The sequence below is a fragment of the Artemia franciscana genome, chromosome 14 (genome assembly GCF_032884065.1).
Source record: "Artemia franciscana chromosome 14, ASM3288406v1, whole genome shotgun sequence".
NCBI classification, from domain to species: Eukaryota; Metazoa; Arthropoda; class Branchiopoda; order Anostraca; family Artemiidae; genus Artemia; species Artemia franciscana.
In genome coordinates, this window is record NC_088876.1 from 30,393,664 (window position 1) to 30,421,270 (window position 27,607).

Here is a 27,607-nt window from a genome sequence, read left to right on the forward strand (position 1 = left end):
CGCATCCAAAAGCTCCGAAGCGTAAGTTTTTGCATGTATTATTTCACTCTCAAAAACAAAGATGAAGAAACGTTTTCCCTAATGCTATTTTGATGTAGCCGAGCCTAGCCGAGTGGATTATTGCACTGGATTTAGGATCCTTTGTCCGAGAGGGCGAGGGTTCGAATCCTAGTGTACCCAATTATTTGGTTTGGGATGGGGGTCAGTGGCGTGACTCTGCAAGCTCATCCAGAGTCGTCTCAGCTCTAAATGGGCACCTGGAGAAATCTGGGGAAGGTAAACAGAAAGGGTGTGCAAAACCACAGGATGGTTGTCCTCATTCCCCATTACACTTCCTGGCTGAAGGGCCTTTAGACGGAGATCAGCACCGCCAGTTCGGACCTTAAGGTTCTAGTGCCGCATCCTTTACTTTTTTTTGATGTAACAAAAGAGAAGACTCGGGGAAAAGAAATAGAATCAATCTTTTTTTATTCTGACTCCAGGGGTGATGGAGACTTTGCCCGGTTGACTGTTTTCGTGGATGAAGAGCTACAAAAATTGAGAAAGTGGAGTAGCCTACGGTGGTAGTAGCCTTGGTAGGCTAGGATAGATGAGCATTGCCTTCAAAAGATCTATTACTAAATTATGTGAATCATCCACGTAAATTTGAATCCACGTAAACGGATCTTAAGTTCAAATTTTTTTCAACTTTGTAATCGGCTTGCGTTACGGAGTTTAAATGGGCTACGCTACGGAGCTTGTGGGCCTTATGGACCTCAGGTGAACTAGTATGAAAGACCTACTTAGCCAATGTGAAACCAGTATGCTGCAACTATGACCTTGTTGGCTATTCACGCATTTCCAAAATAGTTAAATTATATTTTTTTTGTGTTATTTCAAGGAAAAAAGTATATGTTTCTAAATTTTTGCTGTCAAATGATTCACTTCTTTTAAAAAGATGTTTACAAAATTCTGATGTATTAAGAGAGCCGCAGAAAAAATGTGATATTTTTAGGGACCCGTAATCCTAAAAAGGTTGAGACCCCGTGTTGTAACTTATTACAACTTAAGAAAATTTACAGTTGTATATTTTCAAAACCGTTTACTCTTCTTTATGTGACTCAACCATTCAGAATCTTTCCTATTGAATCTGAATTCTTAGTCATAAGAAGAGATAATGACCTCTATGAAACAAGGCAGTATAACAATTAGAAAACTTTTCTTAAGATAATCATTGACAAGTAATGCAAAACATACATGAAAGAGGAAAGATCGAATCAATGTGATATATAGGCCAGTTTACAATAGAAAAAGGTCTCCATTCAATCTTGTGATAGAGATATAATATACTTTGAAAAAAAATGATGAAAAAAGATAAAAAAGTACCGAAATGTTAATGTGATTAAAGGGGAAAAAGAAAAAAAAAAGAGTGATGAAAGATAATATGTGCGTATTGATTTTAGATGTTTTTTTTTTATTTTGATTATTGAAAAAAAATAAAATGATGAAAAAAGATAAAAAAGTACCGTTCGTTTAAAGTTTTAGTATCGCTCCTTACTCGCAGTTAAAAATATTTTTTATTTAATTATTTGTAGGATCAACGGCTGTTGGAAAAATTCTTTACCAGCAGTGCGCCGGGACAGTGAAGCGTCTCGCTTTAGAGCTTGGTGGTAATGCGCCATTTATGGTCTTTGATTCTGCAGACATTGAGAAAGCTGTTGAAGGAGTGATGGCCTCCAAATTCAGGAATTCTGGGCAGGTATGATTAGTGGCTCTGAGGTGTAAGAGTGAGGTAGATGAGAGGCAAGCATGCACACCAGATTTTTTTTTTTGGGGGGGGGGAAACTTTAGAAAGAATGACAGAACCAGAAATTCTGGGAAAACTCTTAGAGATCTTAGGAGGGGTTGGAAATGAACCTAAACCCCTCCCCTATTGCATAAGTATCTATTATGAGAAGTTCAATTTCGTGGTGTTTCTTATCAAGAAGCGTGTTAAACGGGTCAAAAAAGCCCCTTATTCTTTTACAATTATTTGTCTGTGTTAATGACAATTTCTCGTTTAAAATTGACAACTCCGTGCAAATGAAGTCTTACAGTAGCTAGTTCTCAGATAGCGAAATTGACGATGTTTAACCGTAAAGGAGCTGATAATCCTCCCCCGTCATTTTTATTAAAACACTGAAAAGGGAGCGATGAGATGTAAAAATGCAACAGTCGCGAAAAATCCAATGGTTTTCTGGCAAAACCATACCTGCCCTACACTCATAAAATTTCTATGGAGATTTAGGCTATGTTAGGGTAATGGCCTAGGTTTTAAATTTGCAAAAAGGCGTTTGAGTGTTCATTGCTTTTATTTAAGATATTCAAAAAAAAAATTCATGTATTAACTACCATCTGTGTTTATTCTTCAGTTCATTATTGTTATCATTTAATTCTTTGCAGAATGTTGATAAAATCCTTAATGCTTTTCGCAATTAAAAATTCGAAGACTGCAAAACCTGTAAATAAAGGATTTAAAGATGTGTCTTTAGTTTTCTATTGCGCAATGTTCTATATTTATTCCCGTGGGATAGTCTAATTTTTTATCTTGTATCTACCGCTAGCCAAACTAGGCTAGTCAAAGGGAGTTTTTACCTGTCTGTTACACGTGAATGTGTCATGAGTTTATATATTTCATAGGTTTTTGTTGTGAAACAATAAATTTGGTGTCTGTGCTTTATGTGATACAAGTTCAATAAAGTTAACACTATATTAAACAATAAAATAACACTTCTGAGGAGTGTACCGAAAATTAGAAAAGACTTAATTAAAAACTATATAATATCCAGACTGGGCAATAATTCAGGGCAAGGGAAGTAATTTCATGCTTTCCTCCTTTATAGCATGTAATTTGTTCTTTCAGGATCTGAGCCCCTCTCCCCTTTCCAACCTGCAAAAAAGTTATGCGTACGCACCTGGTTGGAACCAAAATTTATCTTTTGACGCAAGCAAACAAAACAGTTCAAGTACAAAATATAAGAAAAAAAATATATAAAAAATATAAGAAAAATATAGAAAAGAATAAACTATTCTATTGGATTAATTTGAGTTTCCCCTTGCACTCTTCTTCTGATGCTATAATCTTTTTTTGTCTTTGAAAGTTCCAGTAGTTATTTTATTCTGTGCTTAGTTACTTGTTTAACAAAGAAGAAAAGAAAATCAAAGCTGTAGGGACATGAAGAGTTTCTGGCACAGATTAATTAAGTTCTTTTTTACGATTTTGTGCCGCCAAAATAGAACCATAATGCATTAAATAAGTTTCAATGACTTTTTCGCATGCTATCAAAGAAAACTGATAAAAACAAGTGAGAATCTCATCTTCTGTATTAATGGATAGCTTTTGGCCAATGAAAAAACATTTAATGCATGAAATGTCATAAGGACATATTTTGGCGGAATCATATGCCATCGGATGCACACAGGGGTTGTGAAAAATAGTGTCGCTTTGTTTAATTTCTTGATATTGCTATCTGCTAGTTACGATAGTGCCAGAACCTGCACAGAGGAACATACCCCTCCAAGAGGCAAGCAATATATGTACGTAGCCCCCCTGTTCCAAAAGCTAGTCACGAGACACAATGGCTAATCACGAGCAGCGTTTGAAAGATTTTTTTTTTAGACATGTGTAGCTTCAAATAGAATTTTGGTTCAAGAAACAGTTTTTGACGAATTTGTTAAGGCGCTGTCAAAGAGGATCGAGAAAATGCTAGTAGTAGGCGATGGTCTTGACTGTGGAGTTAACCAAGGACCTTTAGCCAATGAAAAACAGCTGGTGAAGGTATTTATGTTTCTTTTTTTGCGCGTTTCCAAGACTGTTTTGCTTAGAACGTCTACTTTGGGCTATTATTTTTTTTTAATGAATTCGCCTATGACCTATTCTGATTGTTTTTGCACTCAATGGCTCGAATGGCTCCAAGAAATGCTCAAGTTAAAAAATTAGGCTACTATACCTTTCACCAAAATTGCGAGCGAAAGAAAATATTGTAGCCAGTCGCATTGATTCTAGATGTTATTTAGAACGTCAGCTATCTTTTCGTATTAAGTTGCAAAGGCTAGGGAACATTAAGCTGGTCAACCCTAACTAGGCCAGGGTAACCAGGCCAATAAACATGTCGCTACTTGACGCAAGGATCAGAGACAGAGGGGGGGGGGGGATAAAGGCAATTCAATTTAAATTGTTTTTCTGTAATTCGACTCTTCTTCGTCAAAAATATTGTTTAAAGAAATAACTCTGATATTTTACGTCAAAAAGTAGTATTACCGTTAAATAATAGTCGTAGCAAAATTTATAAATTGAAAGTTGTTAAAGTAAAATTACGGTACCAAGGATGCCAAAATACCCCCCCCCCCCCCTACCCTACTTTTGTCTATTCATACCTGAAAACTACTCATCTTTTGGTTATTTTAAAGCGATGGTTTTCACGGCAGTACCATGATTTCGTCAGTATTTCCACATAGAACCATGAAAAAAAAAAAAAAAAAAAAAAAAAAAAAAAAAAAAAAAATCGTTGATTTTGACAATAAAAATAAAAATGTCCATAAAAATGTATAAACATTTAACCAGAGACATTAACAGATTCTTAGAGACAACCATGCCCTCATAGAAAGGTTCACCATCTAAAGCTTGTTTTTAGCTTATTTTTTGTTGTCACCGTTGTCATATGTTTTAGCTGATTTCTTGCTGATTATTCGCCTAAGTTTCTCTTTTTTATTTCGCATCCGTCACTACTACAATTGTATAACCATATCTGGAGTTTTTTCATTGACAAGTTGAATTCGTGATTTACCCTAATTTTTTAAAGATATAAAGAATTGGCTGTGTACGTTTCGACTTAACCTATTCAAACAATCAGGTTCCATTTTCACTGTCCTTGGAATTCCAAATTAGGATTAAAATTATAATCAAGCGAAAATATATCGTAATAGAATTAAAGTAAAATAAAATATCGAAACTAAGGATAAGAAACGGAATTTTTCGTTTTGACTTATATTCATAGGTTCTCGAGAAACAAAATTATACTCTTTATTCCATTTTGAAACGAGTTTAATTTTCTGTTTGATATATAAGGTGCTTTTAATAAAAGGATTGATTTTTTTCCAATATATGATTGGCTGTATAATAATAATAATTAATAATTAATAATAATAATTTATTCCAGAAATAGCCTGTGGGCTAGAGAAAATTTACATAAAAAACAAACAACAGATTAACTAAAATAAATTAATGCTATTTAAAGAAAACGCTCACGATGTGCCGCTGCAATCATGACAAACCTTGCTATCCTTTTAATGCTCAGGAAATTTGTCTCTTTCATTCTATCTATCATCCATATCTCGTTCAATTTTTCTTTACCATACATTTCTCGCCTCCATTCATTCAATTCGACACATTCACACAAAAATTGTTTCAAACTTTCATCCTGAGATCCACACATAGGACAAGCAATAGATTCTACTTTCTCCCCTTTTCTCCCTTGATACTTTCTCTTCTCACCAATCAAAAATTCATTTTTGTAAATCCATTATAGTAAAGACAGATGAATAAAAAATGATTTTCTTGCCAAAAGTAGTGTGTAATCTCATCTATCATCTTGACGTTTGAGGCATTTGTCATATATTTGAACAAGCTCGTTAATAGCCTCTTAATAAAGTATCACTGCTGGTTATTTGACGTGAATTCTGACGGTTTCTTTGAGCTCCTTATCAGCTGTTTATATGCATTTTTGTTACGTTTTTAAAAAGTTAGGCAAAATTTCGTGGGAGGATTCCAACCCCCCCCCCCTTTTGGACACGGTCTTAGCACAATGAGATTTACCACATAGCATAGGTGGTAAAAGAGAACGAAAAAGAACTAAGCAGGTCTTACTTTTGCTATGTGTTTCTATTAAGTAGCGTCATTATTTTGAAAAACGAGCCTTTCCGTTATGAAGCAGGTTTTACTTTAGCCATGTGTTTCTATCAAATGGCGTCATTAGAACTTATCATATGACAAACAGAAAGAAGTGTGGTTGAAAAAAAATATCCCGGAAAACAAGGGTAATATCAGCTAGTGGACAGAAAAAAACGCGAAAAGAACAAAAGCAGACGTTTTGGCACGGATCTCCGCCAAGTCTTCTTCAGTGCTAAAAAAAAAGAAAAGAAAAACTAGCCTTTTGAAGTAATCTCAAACAGGGTCAAACAAACACTGAATTAAAAAAAAAAGAAAATGAAAGACCATCCACCAATTATATCGGGAAAGAATTCTCCCATTAGCAATTGACTTAGCTTGCTTACTGACATGATTTTTATTGAAAGTGCTAAAAAAAGAAAAAAAGAATCTTTTGAAGTAAACTCCAAAGGAAGGCACTAGATATAGCAATTTGCTTTCGAATGAGCCCTTTAACAGCTCCTATGATGTTTCAGCACCCTGCTAGGGGTGGTACTGGCCTCGGCTACTTGTCCTATGTTTCAGATAAACACGCATCCGTGATCTGTCTTCTGGCAAAAAATGTGAAATTCCACATTTTTTTAAATAGGAGCTTGAAACTTCTACAATAAGGTTCTCTGATACGCTGAATCTGACGGTATGATTTTCGTTAAGATTCTATGACTTTTAGGGGGTATTTCCTCCTATTTTCTGAAATGAGGCAAATTTTCTCAGGCTCGTAACTTTTGATGGGTATAATTGATCGTGATGAAACTTATATATTTAAAATCAGCATTAAAATGCGATTCTTTTGATGTAACTATTGGTATCACAATTCCATTTTTTAGAGTTTCGGTTACTATTGAGCCGGGTCGCTCCTTACTACAGTTCGTTACCACGTACTGTTTGATTCTCCTTGTTCGTTTAGAAACTGATTCGCGCATTTGTCATTTGTTATTAGGCCTCTATGTTTCTTAAGTCGTTAAATCTTTTTTAAAGTCGGATAGATGGCCACAATCATATCGAATGATGCTTAATCTAACGTCTCTATTTTGTGACTGTTCTTTGATTACTATGGGAAATCCACATAGTTCATTTTTCATAATGAATACTTGGGAACCAATCGGATATAACTTGTTCATATTGAAACCAACATTCATTTCATCCTTAAATTGGATATATGTTTTTGGGCATTGTGTTTTCAATGGTATGAGAAATCACCACTTATTTCCACGTATTTACTTCTTCAGTACCCAGATTTTTTGTTAGTGTAAATCATGCCAGCCAAAGGTCTATTATAACGTATACTAAGCCACATATAGGACTAACTTTAATGTCGTGACATTAAATCACATCTAGTATATGACCCACGTAGTCCCAAGGGCTAAAATTATGGACATTGCACGCAGTTTGCTTTTCAGACACTTTTTAATGTAGTAGTAGTAGTAGTAGTAGAACAATTTTATTAGAAATAAGCATTTTTTAATCAATAGCACTACATAAGCGAAGCTTGCGAGGCTGTGCTAAGTTCAAGGAAAAAAAAAAAAAGAAAAAAAGATAATGTGGAGAATATGGAGAATGTGGAGAATGAGACCATATACCGAAACAAACAACAATAAAAAACATAAACAATACATTACCTTGCGTGACCCAAAGACGACAAAAAATAAAAAACAAAAAATCACATAAATATTACAAATAAATAACCTATGAAAAATTTATTTGCTTTAATCTAGGACATGATCCACGTAGTCCAAGGCTAATTTTAGCCATGATCCAAGGGCTAAAATTATGGACATTGCACATTGTTTGCTTTTCAGACACTTTTTAATGTAGATGCTGTTATTTACGGATTCGTTTCGTTGTAAATGCTATTATATATCACATAGAGGAAAAATCTTTCCTTTTTTTCCTGCTGGAAATAGTAAAGAACGAACAATAGTGTCAAAAATATATCTTTTATCAAAATAATGGTTTCTATCCACATATATGATAGCATTAAAGCGAATGAAATATCTTTGATCACAAATTACTACAGTGCAACGGCTATGGGACTCTCCTGTATAACGTGATCGAAGTTGAGTCACTATAGTAACTCAAGAACGCCTACTGAGACACATATGAGACTACCTTTAATGTCCTGACTACATTAATTACGCCTGATTTTCTACAGTTTTTTACTTTTTCTGTCATTCGAACTCTTGTTTAGTCCTCTTCTTCCATGACTATAATTTCATCAATATCTACTATGGCAACACATCTGCTAAGGAATGGAAAGTTGATTTATAATATTGTTCTTTGCCACTTAACTTGGCTATTTTTTCTACTAAAAACAGAAAAAATTCTGTTTCTAATATTTTGTTTTAGATGCATCGCTACTTAACTTTTGAACCTCTTTTCCGAACTCGTGCAAAATGCTTGTACTAACTTAGTCTTTATACTATACTTGTATCAAAAAGTCTAATAATACTAATAAAAACTAATAAAAGTAATTATACTAATACTTGTAATAAAAGTCTTTATGCTTATCTCACCTTTTGTTATATTTTTTTCTTAGAACTGGTGCCTGATTGTGTTTTTTTTTTTTCGTTTTCAGTGCACTGAGATAGAGAATAAAAATTTCTTAAATTTTCTTCAACATTTTCAGTTATAAAAAGTTATTTTTCTGTTATTTTGTTTTAAGATGCATTGCTACTTAACTTCTGAACCTCTTTTCCGAACTCTTACAAAAAACTTGTACGAACTAATACAAAAAAACACAAATCTTTCATGCTTATCTCACCTTTTATTATATTTAATCTTAAAACTGGTGCCTGGTTATATTTTTTTTTTAATTTTCTTCAACATTTTCGGTTATAAGAAGCGATTTTTCTAATATTTTCAAACAGTTCGTGGTAACGAACTGTAGTAAGGAGTGACCCGGCTCAATAGTAACCAAAACTCTAAGAAATGGAATTTTGATACCAATAGCTACATCACCAATAGTTACAAGTCTAAGAAAATTTGCCTTATTTTAGAAAATAGGGGGAAACAACCCCTAAAAGTCATAGAATCTTAACGAAAATCACACCATCAGGTTCAGCGTATCAGAGAACCCTTTTGTAGAAGTTTCAAGCTCCTATCTACAAAAATGTGGAATTTTGTATTTTTTGCCAGAAGGCAGATCACGGATGCGTGTTTATTTATTTTTTTTTTCCAGGGGTGATCGTATCGACCCAGTGGTCCGAGAATCTTGCGAGAGGGCTCATTCTAACGGAAATGAAAATTTCTAGTGCCCTTTTTAAGTGACCAAAAAAATTGGAGGGCACCTAGGCCCCCTCCCACGCTAATTATTTTCCGAAAGTCACCGGATCAAATTTCTGAGACAGCCATTTCATTCAGCGTAGTCAAAAAACCTTATAACTATGTCTTTGGGGACGACTTACTCCCCCACAGTCCCCGTGCGAGGGACCACAAGTTACAAACTTTGACCAGTGCTTACATATAGTAATGGTTATTTGGAAGAGTACAGACGTTTTCTGGGGATTTTTAGATGGAGGGGGGGGGGGGGGTTGAGAAGAGGGGGATATGTGTGGGGAACTTTCCTCGGAGGAATTTGTCATGGAGGAAGAGAAGTTTTATGAAGGGAGAGCAGGATTTTCTAGTATTATTTAAAAAAAAAACAATGAAAAAATAAATATGAAAAAGTTTTTTCAACTGAAAGTAAGGAGAAGCATTAAAACTGAAAACGAACAGAAATTATTACGTCTATGATGGGCTCACCTCCTCCTAATACCTCGCTCTTTACGCTAAAGCATTTTTAGTAATTTCAACTATTTATTCTACGGCTTTTGTGATTCAGGGGTCATTCTTAAGAAATTGGGACAAGATTTAAGCTTTAGTGTAAAGAGCGAGGTACTGACGAGGGGGTGAATCCCTTCATATACGTAATAAAAACATGAGAATACAGAAGTTCGTTACGTAAGCTAATTTGTAAGTTACGTATATCTTTTACTAATAAACATTCGTAAAAAATTAAAAGTTATAGTTGCCTTTTTAAGTAACCAAAAAATCGGAGGGCAACTAGGCCTCCTCCCCGCTCCTTTTTTTCTCAAAATCACTCGATCAAAACTACGAGAAAGCCAATTAGCCAAAACAATAAATATGCAAATTTCGTTTTAATTATTCATCTGTAGAGAGCCAAAATCAAAGCATGCAATGATTCAAAAACGTTCAGAAATTAAATAAAAAAAAAAACAAGTTTTTTTTAACGGGAAATAAGGAGCGACATTAAAACTTAAAACGAACAGAAATTACTTAGTATAGGAAAGGGCTACTTCTTCATCAACGCCCCGCTCTTTACGCTAAAGTTTTTTACTGTTTTAAAAAGTAGAATTAAGAGAAAGAGTCAAACTTTAGCGTAAAGAGCGGGGTGTTGATGAAGAAGTAGCCCTTTCATATACGAAGTAATTTCTGTTCGTTTTAAGTTTTAATGTCGCTCCTTACTTCCCGTTAAAAAAACTTGTTTTTTTTATTTATTTGTTTTAAGATGCATCCCTACTTAACTTCTGAACCTCTTTTCCGAACTCGTACAAAAAACTTGTACGAACTCGTACAAAAAAAAACAAGTCTTTCATGCTTATCTCACCTTTTGTTATATTTAATCTTAAAACTGGTGCCTGGTTGTTTTTTTTTTTCGTTTTCAGTGCACTGAGATAGAGAATAAAAATTTCTTAAATTTTCTTCAACATTTTCAGTTATAAGAAGTTATTTTTCTAATGTTTTGTTTTAAGATGCATCGCTATTTAACTTCTGAATCTCTTTTCCGAACTCGTACAAAAAACTTGTTTGAACTCATACAAAAAAAAACACAAGTCTTTTATGCCTATCTCACCTTTTGTTATATTTAATGTTAAAACTGGTGCATGGTTGTATTTTTTTTTCTTGTTCAGTGCACTGAGACAGAGAATAAAAATTTATTAAATTTTCTTGAACATTTTCAGTTGTAAAAAGTTATTTTTTTATTATTTTATTTTAAGATGCATCGCTAATTAACTGCTCAACCTCTTTTCCTAACTCGTACAAAAACTTGTACGAGCTCATACAAAAACACAAAGTCTTTCATGATTATCTCAAATTTATTATATTCAATCTTAAAGCTGGCGCCTGGCTGTATTTTTTTCGCATTCAGTGTACTGAGACAGAGAGTAAAAATTTATTAAATTTTCTTCAATATTTTCCGTTATAAAAAATTCTATTTGTAATATTTAGTTTTTGGATGCATCGCTACTTAACTTATGTACCTCTTTTCTCGAACTCGTACAAAAAATCAGGATTATTTCTTGGTCTTTCTTCGTCTTTGAGGTTTTTGAAGCTACTTACCTCTCTAATCACTCGATTTGCAAATCGAGCGATTCAATCAACTGAATGAATTTCCGGTGATTCTTCATCAGTAATGAGGCCTTTTGGCAAAAAAAAGTTTTGTTAGGATGGCTTGACTTTTTGGGGGTGTTTCCCTGCTTTTTTGAAAATCAGGCGATTTTTTTTTGGCTCCTAGCTTTTGATTTTTAACATTAAACTTAGCGACTTTATATTTGGAAACAATATAAAAATTTAATTCTTTTGATGTAGTATGTATTGCCATGGAAATTCCGGTTTTAGAGTTTCGGTTACTATTGAGCCGCGTCACTCTTTACTGACGGTTCGTTACCACGAACTGCTTGAAGGTTGAGTTTCCAGGTTTTCCTAATTTTTTGAGACGTATATAACTGTGTAAGTTTCCACTTCCTGAGTTTAAAAAATAAAATTTCATTTTTAATGTCCTTGGTACTTTAGAGCAGATAAACATCAATTAGTTATGCTGTACTATCCCTTGTCAAGTGGTACGTGTACGTGTATTACGTGTACGTGTCAAGTGGTACGTTTCTTATATTATCTTGTATAGAAAGACGCATTTTTATGCCAAAAGTGACATTTCATTGCAATATTGTCTTTTGTTAATTGCGGAAGATGCTATATATTGTGACTTCCTTTCAAATGAGCCCCTAAATAGCTCTTTATGATGCTGTACTGCCCTGCTAACGCCGAAGAAAAAAAGATAACTTATCAGTGCTACCAATGCAAAAAAGTGGTTTTCCTTGTTGTTCAAGGTGGGAAACTTTTTTCCCAATTTTTCTATATGGTGGCAATTTTTCTATATAGGGTCTATCATACTTATGTTGAATTAAATCAAAAGGCACTCTCTGCATCATCATTGTCAAAAGGATGTATCTGTGATATCTCAAGAACTGCCAAAGGAATTAAATTAAAATTTTTATGGCGTTGAGAAAAATGCTATTTAGAATGTGTAGGTGGCGTTAATTCTACTTTGTGGTTGTTTCTGATCGTTTTAATTTTGACTTGATTATTTAATGCAATTTTCTCTCGTCTGTGAGCTAATATGCCTCTTTACTTTTCTTTGAAAAAACTGTTTTGGTGGAAAAATTTTTTGAATTGTTTTTTGTTCGTTTTTTATTGACATAATCTTTTTAATGAAAAAAAAAAAAAAATATATTTTTTCGTTTTTTCCATAAGAATCCATTTATTTTCTATAAATGTTTGGCTTGCTATTTATATCTTGGAGAAAGTTTTTCAACGATTAGTTGACACAAATGGTATTCTTCAATTTAGTTTTATGCCTTTTCAAGTTGACCTGAAAAATTCAAACTTAATATAACTCCTAAAAGATTTTATCTATGCTGTTGGGCAACCTGGATACACTTACACTCTTTTCATTTACTAAAATTGTAAAAGCAGAAGTAGTAATAGTAGTAGCCCGAAAAAGTCGTTCTCGATATATTGCTGAGGTGTCTTATTGGCAACCATAAATATAATGCCTTTTGATTTAGTTTTAAAGCAACATTTGGTTTTTAAAATATAATGGGGCAATTGCATAATTGTGGGTGGTTGACATGGCCAATATCCTTAGAGACATAGTTGCTGGACCGTTCTACTATGCTGACCAAAATGGCTGTCTCAAAATTTTGACTGGATGTGTTTGGAAAATAAATGGGCTCGGGAGAAGGGCTGCTTCCCTTCAATCTCTTGTTACTCTTAAAAGGACACTAGAACTTTTAATTTTGAATCGAATTAGCTGCTTTAAAAGTTGCAATGATATTCCTTGCTATTATAAAGTTATGTTGCTTTTGATATTGATAATATTTCTTTTTGAAAACCTGCATGCATACAGTTTCTGTGTTTAATTGAAACTCCCCCTAAACGTTCCCTAACAGTTTCACCTTCATACCCTTTGCGTCATTAGTTACAGTAACTGTAAGGGTAGTATAAACAGGATTCACATGGCTATTTCAAAATCCGCCACAAGTTAATTAATAATGTAAGCCGTTCTCCGAATATTACTTTGTCACCTTTTTGAAAGTCCACATACTCATAGCTAGTTTTGATTTACTTCAACATCCTTCTGGATATTCCTTAAAAGCTTCACCTTAATACCCTTAGCTTGCGTAGTAGCAATAGTTGTAGTAGCATTAGTAGTAGTATGCGCATAGCACGTTTGATTTCTTCAACATCCGCTGAAACTTTCAACTTAATATCATCAATCGCTCCTGAAGCATTCCTGATTCGTCCTCTTGAAAACTTATGTGGGCACAGTGTGTTTCGATAGTTCCCTACAGTTTCAATATATCCCAAATTTCCCCCCTTAATAGCCATAGTTTTAATAGCGGCAGCAGTAGTAGTAGCAGTAGAATTAATAGAAGACGCCTTAGCTTTAGTGGCAGTAATAGTAGTGGAAGTAGTAATAATAGTAGCAGTAGTAGTAAAATGAGTAGAAGCAGCAGAATTAGGACGCGAATATTTTTTTTTTAGTTTGTTCAACATCCCCCACAACAAGCCCTGTTAGTTTCAATTTCACACAACAAACTGTTCTTAAGATATTGCTATTATGCCCTTTTGGCAACCTGAATACAGATGGTGTGTTGTGATTTAGTCCACCTTTCCCCCTCAAAATTCCTTGAAAATTTCACCTTCATACCCTTAGGCATAGTTGTAATAGAAGTCACAGTAGTAGTATAGACATTGCTAGTATAGTAGCATAAAAAGGTAAAGGTAGAGGGTACGGCATTAGACTTTACAGTCCGTACCGGCGGTGTTGATCTCCGTTTCATGGCCCTTCAGCCAGCAAGTGCAATGGGGGGTTGGGGGCCAGCCATCCTGTGCTTTCGCACACCCTTCCTGTTTACCTTCCCCAGATTTCTCCAGGTACCAATTTAGAGCTGGGTCGACTCTGGCTAAGCTTACAGAGTCACGCCACTGACCCCCGTCCCAAAAGTATAGTAGCATAGAGTATTAATAGTAATAGCAGTAGTACTAGTAGCAGCACTAGTATTAAAATATTGCCTTTTGGTCTGTAAAATATCTCCCTCTCATCAAGTCCTGGCAGTTTCAACTTAGCACATATGTAGCAGTAATACTAGCATTAGAAGTATTGTGCACATATTGCCTTTTGGTCAGCTGATCTTCACCTTTAAGCATTCTCTGAAAGTTCCATCTTAATAACCAAATCAGTTCTGGAGATACCCTATTTTGACATCCTGCATGCACATAGCGTCTATTGATTTAGCTCAAATTTTCACTCAATATTGTAAATAGAGTAGTGAACGAATTGCCTAACTTACAGCCAATGCCCTGAAGACTGTGTGGGAGGCTGACATCTTCAAAGGTATTATTACTGGGCCTTTCAGCAATGCTGAACAAAATAGCTTTCTTAAAGTTTTAGTCCTAATTTTTTTTGGGAATGATAGACTTGGAAGGGGGGAGAATTGCCCTCCATTCACTTTTGACTCTTAAAAGGGCACTTAAACTTCTGACTTCTAATCAAATGAGCGATCAAAAGTTTATGCGACCACCCTTTCCTTTAAAACCTTATATGCCCTGGTGCATACCATACAACCCTTGTCCCAAGGCTCTGGGGGGTTGTTTCCACCCTGAAGACACTCTTATATGCTCTTTGGACTATTGGTAACAAAACAGCTATCTCAAAATTTCGATCGAATGTGTTTGGGGAAAAAAGGATGTCGGGGAGGGGGACCGTTGCCCTCCATCGCGTCTGATTCTCTTCCGTAAAAACCTTACATGGCCCTGTGGCATTAACTTACAACCCTTACCCCAGATCCTGGGGGGTTGTTTCAACCCCAACGACCTTGTTATGTCATCTTTGGACTATTTTGAACAGATGGCTATCTCAAAATTTCTATCGGATGCATTTGGAGAAAATACGGCGTGGCGGGGGGGGGGGGGGGTGGCAGATACCCTCCGATTACTTTGACTCTTGAAAAGGGTGACCACTCTTTCTGTAAAAACTTTATAAGCCCCCGGGGTATATCTTACAACACTTATCATGAGGGCTGTGCGGGGTGTCATCCTCAAAGACATAATTTTGGGACCTTTCAACTACGCTGAACAACATGTCTATTTTAGAATTTTGATTGGATGTGTTTGGTGAAATAATGGGCGTGGGGGGATGCTGGTTGCCCTCCAATCTCTTTAAACTATTTAAAAGGACACTAGCACTTTCAATTTCCAATCGAATTAGCCCTTTTTGAAGTTTCTAGGACAACAAATGGTCATCTCAAAATTTCAGTCAGTTGCATTTTGGGAAAATACGACGTGGAGGGGGAGGTATCTGCCCTTTGATCACTTTCACTCTTATAAAGGGCACTTCAGATGATGCAAAGGGATTGCATCATCGTGCTGTACATTTTCTTCTTTTTCTAATCAAATAAATAAATATGCTTAAAAAAAATTCAATAAAAATACCAATAGAAGTATTTTTCATTTTTTTTTAGCGAGAGTGAAAAAATTGGGATTCTGCATAGTAATCTGGAAACTTCGGAGACTTTAGTTGAAGTCTCTCTTCGTACAGAAGCGGGAACCCTTATGTCAAGGAAAATGACATGGGTTTATGCTTTTTTGGTCACAGGAGGATATATTGTGTGACGGGTCGTTATCAGTATCAATTTCTGTCATTAGGAAGTTTTGTCACAGAAGGAAGTTCAGTAAATCATAAGGCATACAGCGCTACTATTATATATATATATATATATATATATATATATATATATATATATATATATATATATATATATACATTTATATATACTTATATATATATATATATATATATATATATATATATATATATATATATATATATATATATATATATATATATATATATATATATATATATATATATATATATATATATATATATATATATATATATATATATATATATATGTTTTTAACTACGTAAAACTTGCGAATATACAACATTCTTTGCTGTCCCATTGTCTGTGCATATAAATAGATTGTCAGGTTTACCGACTCTTGAACATGCAACATATAATGGTCCATGGGAAAACAATCCGTATTCAGATCTATACCTCATGATTCTAATGATTGTCGTTGAGCTTTGTTGATGGTGATTGCTAATCAACCATTCCCTGTGTCGCCGTCGTCATTTATATATCCCCCTGTGCCCCCGGCGTCCCCGTTGTAGTTGTGTCCCTGTGTCCCGGTCGTCATTTATATTCCCTGTGTCCCGGTCGTCATTTGTGTCCCGGTGTCCCAGTCTGTGATTTCTCTTTGAGTTTCCCGGGCGTCATTTATATTCCTTGTGTCCCGGTGTCCCGGTCGTTATTTGTTTCCCGGTGTCCCGGTCTGTATATACATTCGTTTTTGAATTGGTCTTTTTTTAGTTTTTAGTTTTTTACCTTTTTTTTTAGTTTTTTTTAGTTATACCTCATGATTCTAATGATTGCCCTTGAGCTTTGTTGATGGTGATTGCTAATCGAACATTCCCTGTGTCCCCGTCGTCATTTATATATCCCCCTGTGCCCCCCGGCGTCCCAGTTGTAGTTGTGTCCCTGTGTCCCGGTCGTCATTTATATTCCCTGTGTCGCGGTCGTCATTTGTATCCCGGTGTCCCGGTCTGTATATACATTCGTTTTTGAAATGGTATATGATGAAATAAATTTTTGTATTTTTCCCCTTTTTTTCTTTTTAGTTTTTTTGTTTTTATTTTTTTATGTTTGTTTCTCATTTATTTTTCATTTTTTTCCTTTTTTTATTTTTTTACTTTTTTAGTTTTTTTAGTTTTTTAGCTTTTTTAGTTTTTTTTTAATAGTTTTTAGTTTTTTTCTTTTTAGTTTTTTTGTAGTTTTTACCTTTTTTTTAGTTTTTTTAGTTTTTTTTTACTTATGTCCTGGTCGTCATTTATACTCCCTGTGTCCCGGTTGTCATTTGTGTCCCGGTGCTTTGTTGATGGTGATTGCTAATCGAACATTCCTTGTGTCCCGGTCGCTTTCTCTTTGAGTGTCCCGGTCGTCATTTATATTCCCTATGTGCCGGTGTCCCGGTCGTCATTTGTGTCCCGATGTCCCGGTCTGTAATTTCGTCAGTCGAAAACATGACGTTAGTCGACACACAAACATGACGTCACTCGACAGACACACACACACACACAGACAACTTATTTTTATATATATATAGATGTGCCGGTGTCCCGGTCGTCATTCGTGTCCCGATGTCCCGGTCTGTAATTTCGTCAGTCGAAGACATGACGTCAGTCGACACACAAACATGACGTCACTCGACAGACACACACACACACAGACAACTTATTTTTATATATATAGATAGATATACTATTTACTAAGATCACATTCTTGACTTGTAACTATTTTTGTTTTCTCAGGTTGAAAGCCTTGTTAAAGATGCTGTAAATAAAGGAGCAAAGGTTGTGATTGGAGGAAAGCAACACAAACTAGGTGGATTGTTTTATGAGCCCACCGTTCTTACCAATATTGATGAACAAATGGAATGCTTTAATGAAGAAATTTTTGGACCTGTTTGTTTATGTATAAGGTATGTCTCAAACTGCTTTACTCCAAAGAAGGTGGATTCGAGTTTTATAAAGACTCGTTGATTATTTAAATAATCATTTAATAGTAGAAATATTAAAGGTTAATTATTTACGATATTAGAAAAATATTTAAAAATATTCAAAAAGTAATTTATCTCAAAGATATAAGTTATAAAGATCTATTGATATAATTGAATGTTTCAAATAAAGAAAAAAAAATATTTACGTTATATTGACTCAAATGACTCGAATGTAAACAAGTTACTATTGCTACCACTAACAACCTAATGCTACACCAAGCTGCCTGAGGCCAACGCACCCACGCAAGCCCCTCCTCTATCCCGAATCTATTTAAAGCCTCACTCTTTACACCCCCCCAAGAATTCCCTATTTCCCATAATTCCTTTTTTATAACCCCCACACAACCCCATAGCACTTCTACTACTAGTGCCGCGACTACATTCGGTGTTATCTAGAAAAAAAAAAATTCTGGATAAAAAAATATTTACGTTATATTGACTCCAATGACTCGAATGTAAATAGTTATTTCCACTAAGTGTATCGCTTTGACACGACTTTCGGATCGTACAAGCTTTTGAAAAATGTTGCACCTTTTGTAGTAAGTCCGAAAAGTATTTTCTCTTTAGTGTTGTTTCTCTTTAGTATTTTTTGTATATCGAAGTGGAGCTTACATCAACTTAAAATTTTGAGGATTGGAGCTTACATCAACTTAAAATTTTGAGGATAAAGTTTCATATATATTATATAATATAACTTACAAGTTTTCATATTATATATAATGTGATAATATAGAACAATATATATAATATAAATATATGAAATAATACATACTTTTTTCAACATCCAAGACTCAGGACTGAGATTTCAATCTAAAGGGTGTCAAAATATATTTTTCAAAATCTGGGAACATTTTGTCCAATTTTTTCAATTAAAGTGTCAAAAATACATTTTTTAATGATACTCCAAGAAAGGTTTTTACTTTTAACTTTTTTATTTTTAAATTCAGATGGCAAAAATATAGAGGGCACAAGTTTTCTCTTTTGGAAAAATCTCAAAGAGTGGTAGCCCTTTAGTAAATAGATCTAAAACAAAAATACATTATCTCATTGAGAGGGAAAACTATCGTAGCCAATTATTGTTTCTTGGATAAAATAAAATTCATGTTTTCAGAAATTTACTGTCACAAAACTCAAATTAGTGGTAGCCCTTTAGTAAATAGAACTAAAACAAAAATACATTATCTCATTGAGAGGGAAAACTATCGTAGCCAATTATTGTTTCTTGGATAAAATAAAATTCATGTTTTCAGAAATTTACTTTCACAAAACTTTGAAAACTAAGTATTAGTCGCTAGTCTGAATAAATACCTGATATTTTAAACTTGATATTTGTAAGGACAACAGAAATAACGAAATAAGAATTGGCAAAGGCAACATTATAGCGCTTCTGTGTAAAGAGCCGTGTACCTTTAAGGTATTGTGTTTCCCCAGAACCTTTCTTATTGGAGGGCTGATTGTAGATGCGTAGATTGTAGATTATAGATGGGACTCATTGATCATGTGTTGATCATTGATCATGTACTATAGAAATAACGCATCTACAGCATCTTGGAAATGAAGTATCAAGTTGAAACTTGCAGGGAATGTTAGGGGGGGGCAGTTGGATCTCAAAGTTTGCCTTGGAAGAGGGCCAGGCTTTTGATAGGGAGACTAAAAAGTCTTTTCTCGAATTCACATAAACGGTTTTGCACAGTAGGCTCATATGGGGTTAATAACCTACCTACGGTTAGTAGTGCTAAATAAAAAGGGGTTAAGTGTTACCAGGTGTTTAAAGCACCTTATCTGCAATATCTCGGAAATGGCTTTGTTGATTAAATTGAAACTTCATGGGAAACTTCATGGAAACTTCATGAAACTTCATATGTTCGAATTTTTGACAGTATAAGCCCAGGCAGGTCTATGATCTATTACAGACTAAGCAGTGATATAAACCGAAAGAGATATTAACCCAGGTTATCAATATCACATATCTGCGTTACGCTAGGAATAGCTTTGTGAATCGTGTTGGTATTTTCCAGGGGGTGCTGGAGGGCCAAGTGGCCTTAAATTTTAACTTGAAGAAGGAGCATAGATAAATCGAATGAAAGTTTGTATTCAGGTTATGAAAATGGTATATCTGAAACATCTCTAGAACGACTTATTGGGTCGAGTTGAAACTTGAGTATTGGGGGAAAAGAGGCAAGGGGCCTTGATATTTTGTGATAATAGAGAGGTGATGAAAGGGCAGGTGAATTTGTGTCTCCGTTTGCCTAAAACTTTTTTGTACTATTAGCCCCATTCAAAATTTGATTTTATTCAATGTAGTAACGTCAATCAAAGCCGCAACTATACCTCCGGTGCCAAGACCCCGTGGACTATTGGGACAATTAAGCGTCACAGTTGCGGAGCAGCACACGTAGCTACATTTTTATGCTCCCTATCACGTTTTTAGATGTGCTATGGTTATTTTAAGTAATTATTTGTAAGGTTTTCGTGTAATTAGAGAAATCTTAAATAAGTTCTGTGTGTACAAAGTAATCGTCAAACTCTGTATTTGCATTTTTTTTTTATGCTTGGTATTAATACTGTATACTATTTACTGTGGTTCGTGAACATTCGCGTTTTTTTTATATTTAGTACACAGAACAGTTCGCACTTTTTTTTATATGTATTAAAAAAAACCAATGCTATCACAAGCCCCTAAGGGCATCATAGATTCAACAACTAAAAACAACAAGTAAATTAACATCAGTTAAAAGTATAAAAAATATTTAAAAGACAAATATCCCCTCAAAATGAAATAAAAACCAATAATTTGTTTCCTTGCTACCAGGAAATGCGACCCTCAAAAGCTTTTCGAGTTAAATAAAAATAGTTTTGGCTCAAATTGTACTATAGGCCGATCTTTTTCTTGGTTCCTTTAAGATTTATTTTTTATGTTTAACTTGTTAAAAGGCAATGCTCCTTGCGTTGCCTCAGTAAAGAGTAATTTGCCTACATTGTATTACTGTTATTATTGATATTTTTCTAGCCACTTAGTGTGAAAGGGGTGTCTTAGAAACTTGGCATAGAGCCATTTGATTGAGAACTGAAAGCTCTAGGGCACTTTCTAAATATTAAAAGCAAATGGGGGCCTTCCCCTTCCCTCTTTCGTTTGCTTGAGCCTGGGCTTCCGATGTGTGACCTTAGGGTGTGTTCGATCAGTAAGTAGTAGAATTCGGTAATATCTCTTCGCTAGTGCCAAGCATCGGCATCTTCTAAACCCTGTTTCCAACTCAGCAGTTAACATCAGGAAGAAGAACAATTTGCAGAACTAACCGGTTTAAAATTCATTTGTGCCTTTTTATTAATTGCGGGTTTGACAAAATACCCAAGGATTAGGATTATGAAAGACAACAAAATTTAGCCTGTGGTTTCTGTTATCAAGGAATATGAAACCTGTTTTGAAATAAATTACTCTAATTTTGATTACAAGACAGGCCCTGTTAAGTCTTGAAAGGTTCCAGAAACCGGCTATATAAATTAAACGAGGAACGCTATGAGCATCCTCAATGACAATGCACAAGATGACTCGGACTTGGACATGCTAGCAAACCTTCGTGTCCTTAAATCTTCACCCCATTTCGTTAGTCCTATCCCTTCAAAAATTCCTGTGTCCTCCTTTACATTATTTGGCGTCACAATTCTTCGAGTTTAAAGCGGGGTATCTATGCTAAAAATATCATCCCTAAAGATAATGCATCTATTATTCTTCTTGAACTTCTATATAAATTTTCAATTGCTGGGGAAAATCTCATGACGATGCTCTGAATGACACATTTGTTTGAATGACGACCATATGTGTCATACGAATGACACACTGAATGACGACCATATCCTCATAAAGTGATAATACAAATAACCTAACTAGTTTTTCGAGTAATGAGTATGGAAAAAGGTTATAAAGTCAAAAAATTGAAGTGAAGAAAGACCAGAAAATGTATCTAAAATGTATACACAAAATCAATTGCTTGTGTGTACGAATAGTTTTTTTGTGCACACACGAGATTAGCTATACCAATCCAGCTAAAAACAAGCAAATTTATATAGAACAGTTTTATAACCTCGCGAACGGATATATACTACAAAGAATACGAGAAATAAAAATTGAATAAAATTATGACGTCATGATGACAGATGTGCGAGGATAGAAGGCCAAAGCTGTTGGCTATAGTAATCATATTGAGTGAAGGGAGGTTACGTCAAGCTAGATTTGTGAAGATCGAAGATCCTTATATACAAGAGTCGAAAGACCCAGCTTTTTAGAGTAGCTCTCGAGGGCTATATGCCAGAGCGGAGAGAGGGAGGTGAGGATGAAATTAGGTTATACTTCGCAAAGAAATAGAAAAGTGACGTCATGATAATATGATAATATGCTTGCGAGGTTCGAAGGCCTTAGCATCCCCCATAATGAGCAAGAGCGCAATTAGGAGGGTCAGAAGCCTGAACCACCAATAGTACGAAGCAGAATGAGCTGAAGGACGTGACGTCAGCCTATATTTGCGAGGCCAAAGACCTGAGCATGTTGTCTTTAATGCAAAATACCTGAGTTATCTAGCGTATTTCTTGAGGGATGACAGCCCAATGATTGATAGGAGACGGTGAAAAGCCTTTGATGACAACCTAAAAACAGAAGAGACGACAAAGAACAATGTCTCTGCTTAGTTTCTGGCTTATTTCTGTTAAAATTTCCTGTAAATTAGTTAGTTTTTCCTTTCTCGATAATTATTTAGTTTAAAGGTAATTTCATAGACCACATTGGTCTGCCATAATATAGAGAAGAAATGATCAAAAATGGGGGCTTTTGTTTTGCCTTTAAACCCCCCTTTTTGGTCGTTTCTTCTTTATATTATTTTGTTTACTTTATAAAGTGAACGCATATATAATCTCAACGCCATAAGGCTTCTAGTAGAATCAAATAATCCTGTCTTTCTTCCATGTTCCTATCCATGAAATAAGGTTCTATTTTCAATCATTAAACCCTTTTATTTGGGCCATTTTCCTGTCTGATGGATCTTCTATCCCTCATAGTTTTCCTTAGGAAAGGTTATTATTGCTGATTGTTATGCAGTGTAGTTTGACCTATTCCTGGTTGAAGATGTATAACTCATAATTAACTAACTTGGAGTGGATGTATCCACTGAGCCCAACCTTGCTCTTGACTCAATAAGTGGTCTAGGGTGAGCCCCTATGAAGAAGGGATTAAGGTACCCAGTATCAAATAGTTATTTTAGAAAATAGGGAAATAATTATTGACTGTTTTTTAAATTTTTGCAGCGCAATCCTTCTCGATAAGGATAAAGATTTCCCCATTAAATGTAACAAAATCCTTCCGTTAGAGTTCTTATGAATATAAAACGATTATGGCCATATATATATATATATATATATATATATATATATATATATATATATATATATATATATATATATATATATATATATATATATATATATATATATATATATATATGTATATATAATATATATATATGTATATATAATATATATATATATATAATATATATATATATATATATATATATATATATATATATATATATATATATATATATATGTATATATATATATATATATATATATATATATATATATATATATATATATATATATATATATATATATATATATATATATATATATATATATTATATATATATATATATATATATATATATATATATGTAAACTAATCAGTATGTTATTTTGAAAGACCTAAAAACTAAAGAAAAGAAAGAAAAAACTGCCACAACAACGAATAGCTCAATATAAATGAAAATTATAAAACAAAAATCAGAAAAAAACAAAACAATCTTTTTAACCGTTTTATTGCCAACAAAGCAACATGTGGCTTCTTTATGTGCCGCATGTTTACCCTCTAATCAGAGGTACTACAGTCTAAACTGAAGCCTATCCATGTATTAGTGAAAAGGGAACGAAAAAATTAATCATGCTCTACAAAATACAAAGGGGCTCAAGTCCGCTTTTTGGACGAAATGTCAAAAAATTTTAAGTTTGTCCTAATTTTATTTGTATACAATCCACATTCGTGCTTAGCCACTCCTGTTTAGATAATTCTTGTTTTTTAAGATTCTGGAACGCTTATCAATTACTCAACGAAAATGAAATAGGCTCAGTATAAACGCTTTACAAGGCTTTAGTCGCTCTAAAAAATAACAAAGAGAGAAAAAAATTTCAAAACGAAGAAACAAACGAGAATTTTGCTCTTAGTCTTTATAAGAGCAAGGAAATTGCAGCAGTGGAAGCTCACAAAAGGATAATTTCGCAACAAAATAATTAGTTTTGTATCCATTTTTTACATTTTATTCAGTTACTTCAGTGTTCTCATTGAAATAACTCGCAATTGTGTATATGTTGCCGTGAATGTCCGCAAATTGGTGATTGTTGACATTCACCGATGAATGTCCAAAATACCTTTTTTTTCTCCCTGGATTTAGTCAGCGTTGCCAGTTAACTTTTTTAATTTAATGCAAGTTTGATGATGACGGGTCAGGTGAGGTGAAGTTAGGTTGGGTTAGAATAGCTTAGGTTAAGTTTTTAACCCATTTCTGATCTTTAGAACCAAATTAACCTAACCTAAACTAACATAATCTAACCTAACTTAAACTTTTATCCTCAGAGCTTGTATAAGTCTGAAAAAGCTGACTCCTAAAGCTAATTGAATCCAAGCAGAGAAAAAGGAATTTCGGACATTCACGGTAACATATGCAAATACTTCTATGGTGCTGAATCGCAGTATCATTGATTATATATATATAGATATTGGTTTGTGGTTTATTTCTTAGTTTAGACTTAATGTTAGGTCTTATTGATTATTTTATATTTTATCTTTGCTTTTCGTCTATATTTAACATTGAGGACGCCTTGTTTTATACAGGCGAAATATCCGCGCCGCGTCTAGTGTTCGCAGTTCCATTTTCTTCTTCAGCTTGAAATTTTTTCTCTCTTTGTTTTGTCATGGTTGGCCAGTTCGGCATCAGATCTTTTTTTAATCTCTCTTTTTGGTTTATTCCCGATGGGATTATCGTCGTTGTACGACAAGCCCATAAATCAATCTTTTTGACCCTTTACTTTGAAGAATCAATTGGTGGCTTTGATGGAAAGGCCTGTCAAGGAGATGAAGGTGTTTCTCTGTACTTATTTTTATAAACTATATTGCGGAACCATAACAAGAGGGATTTCCAATGTGCCGCTAGTTTCTTACGCTTTTTATATCTGTTGTGTAAAGGTGTTGTCGCTAGGTCTTTGTTTTACCGTGTGAAATTCAATGATCCTTCGGCTCTACCAGGGTAGGGACAGGGGTAAGATAATGCCCTTCTCTCAGAAACAGGGAGACATTTAAAAAATGTATCAAAAGAGGAAAATAAGAGATACTTCCATTTAAATCCTACCTAAAAAAGTCTCAGGTTGTAATTGCCCGCTTCCCTTTAAAACTTCCATTCAAAATTTAAATTTAAAAATTGTATTTAAAACTTCTTGGGCAGCATTTTCGCTACAGTCTATCTTGTCACCACAAATATCGATCAAAGACTGGCAGGAGTTGCTGACTATATAACTTGCATGCTGTTTTTAGCTATAGTTCGCTGTAAAAGGTTATTTCTATGTTTCCTGTCGGTTGCCTCTTGGTTTGGATTCTGACTTTATTTTGCTGTAGAAGAAATTTGTTTTATTCAGTTATTACCATTAAATGCCGAAAAAAGCGTAATTTTTGGTTATTTCTTCATTGGAGGGATATGTTGTACAAATGTTCCTTTGCCTATTCATAGCTTATTGGAGTGGATTCAAACTTGAAACGCTGTCTCTCATAGAAACGGTTTTGCTTTTATATAGGCTAAAGACTGTCTCTGATATTCACTTATTTACTTATGCAAGTGGTCCAAGGCTTGTCCCCTCTATTATACATTGCCCTGCTCTTTCTTTTCTATATTTTCGTTTTAGGTTTAAAACTGAAGCAGATGCAATTGAAATGGCTAATAATACAAGGCGTGGCCTAGCCGGATATTTCTTTAGCAACGATTATCAACAAATCTGGAGAGTTGCCAGGAAACTTCAAACAGGGATAGTAGGAGTTAATGAAGGGATTATTTCATCAGTAGAAGCTCCTTTCGGAGGGATTAAGGAGTCAGGATTTGGAAGGGAGGGATCTCATCACGGGATTGATGAATATACTCATGTTAAATATGTCACGTTTGGGGGTCTTAACTACTAAACTAATTTGGAAGTTAGAATATTCAGGGATAGATCTCATAGTGGGAGTCCGTTTTTCTTGGTTTTATTTTATATTTTGTGATGTATCTTTAGTGTTGATTTGTACAGGATGGAAGAATTATAATTGTAGTAAGCGAGTACAAACTCATCGTATTTAAAGGGAATTATTACTGCATTTAAAAACCTCATATTAGGGGGAGTGTGGTCCTGGCTTCATCGGCAAATATTGATGCTGACAATAAGTTATTATGAAATTATAAGGAGTTGCGTTTGTGTCTATAATTCTTTTCTGTTATGACCTACCCTCCTCATTGTTGGAAACCCAATTCTTTCTTAAACAGGAAAATATGGCATGAAAAGGTTAAACTTTTAGTCCAATTATCTGGTTGTAAGACGAAGATATTTTTATTTAAGTATATATCTTTTTTGTGAAAAATTGCCATACCTACTCACGTGCCAATTCCAAAGAAAAAAGCAGTGACGCAGTTTCAATATATTTTTGGAGTTGGGGGGGAAGTTGAATACTGGTCTTGTAGAACCAATCTTGAAGAAGCCCTGTTTTACCCTCTTTCCAGGAAAAAGCTTTTTCGGCATACACTTTGTGAGCTTCTTATACTTTGTGCTGAAGGAGAGGGGTGGATGTCCTGGTCCTACTTCTGCAAAAACTAATATTGAACTGATATTGGGTTATTATATAGTTTTCCTAAATGAAAACACATGCGTCTTTAAACTTGGGCTTTAAAACTAACTAACTATTGTTGTAGTTTGTTGATTATGAACTTTTTTTTGGTTAGCCTTTTTCAGTCCTAAAGGCAATTTTGCTTGGGGTACGAGGCACATCATCGAGTGTCTGAAATGCAACTTACCCTTTGCCCAGTGTTATAACTAGTTTTTTTTTTCTTTTTTATCTTTTACTTTGAAGAATCAATAGTTGGCTTTGACGGAATAGCCCGTCAAGGATGCGGCATCAGATGGATACAAAACGCCAAATGGATATGTTTCGATGTAGATCCTCTAATAAATTAAATCGTAAAGCCAATCTGATGAGTTTCCAATGTGCGGGTTGTCTCTTATGCTTTTTACATCCGTCGTGTAAAGGGGCTGTCGCTAGGTTTTTCGAAGTTTTGTTACTTTCGAGAAAATCATTTGATTTGTTCAATGTATCTTGTTCCAATTGTATAATAAATCTTTAATGTTTCAAAATTTTTATGTGGTATCTTTTCAAATTACGAATGTCCTAGTTCAATCGTAGATCCAACGTGTTGGCAAACGTCTCAACTAGTCGTTTCGGAAACTTTCAAATTTCGCCTAGGTATTTATAAAGTTTTTGATTTTTAAGGTTTTGATTTTTGTTATATTTTTTGTGGATTGATTTTTAAGTAATTTCAAGTTTATCTATTTTTTTTGTAATATATTCATATTAATGACCTA

General features: G+C 34.4%; 1 protein-coding gene across 1 annotated transcript in view; it reads left to right on the forward strand.

Moving 5' to 3' along the window:
* The window catches only part of LOC136035561 (succinate-semialdehyde dehydrogenase, mitochondrial-like), a 49,966-nt gene extending 22,587 nt beyond the window's left edge, over nucleotides 1-27,379 (forward strand). Inside the window, exons 5-8 of the mRNA XM_065717431.1 lie at nucleotides 1,575-1,738; nucleotides 3,638-3,796; nucleotides 17,661-17,830; nucleotides 25,907-27,379. Coding sequence (XP_065573503.1) covers nucleotides 1,575-1,738; nucleotides 3,638-3,796; nucleotides 17,661-17,830; nucleotides 25,907-26,177 — 764 coding nt within the window. The 3' untranslated portion in view covers nucleotides 26,178-27,379. The remainder of the gene's footprint in view (nucleotides 1-1,574; nucleotides 1,739-3,637; nucleotides 3,797-17,660; nucleotides 17,831-25,906) is intronic.
* The last annotated feature ends 228 nt before the right edge of the window (nucleotides 27,380-27,607 follow it).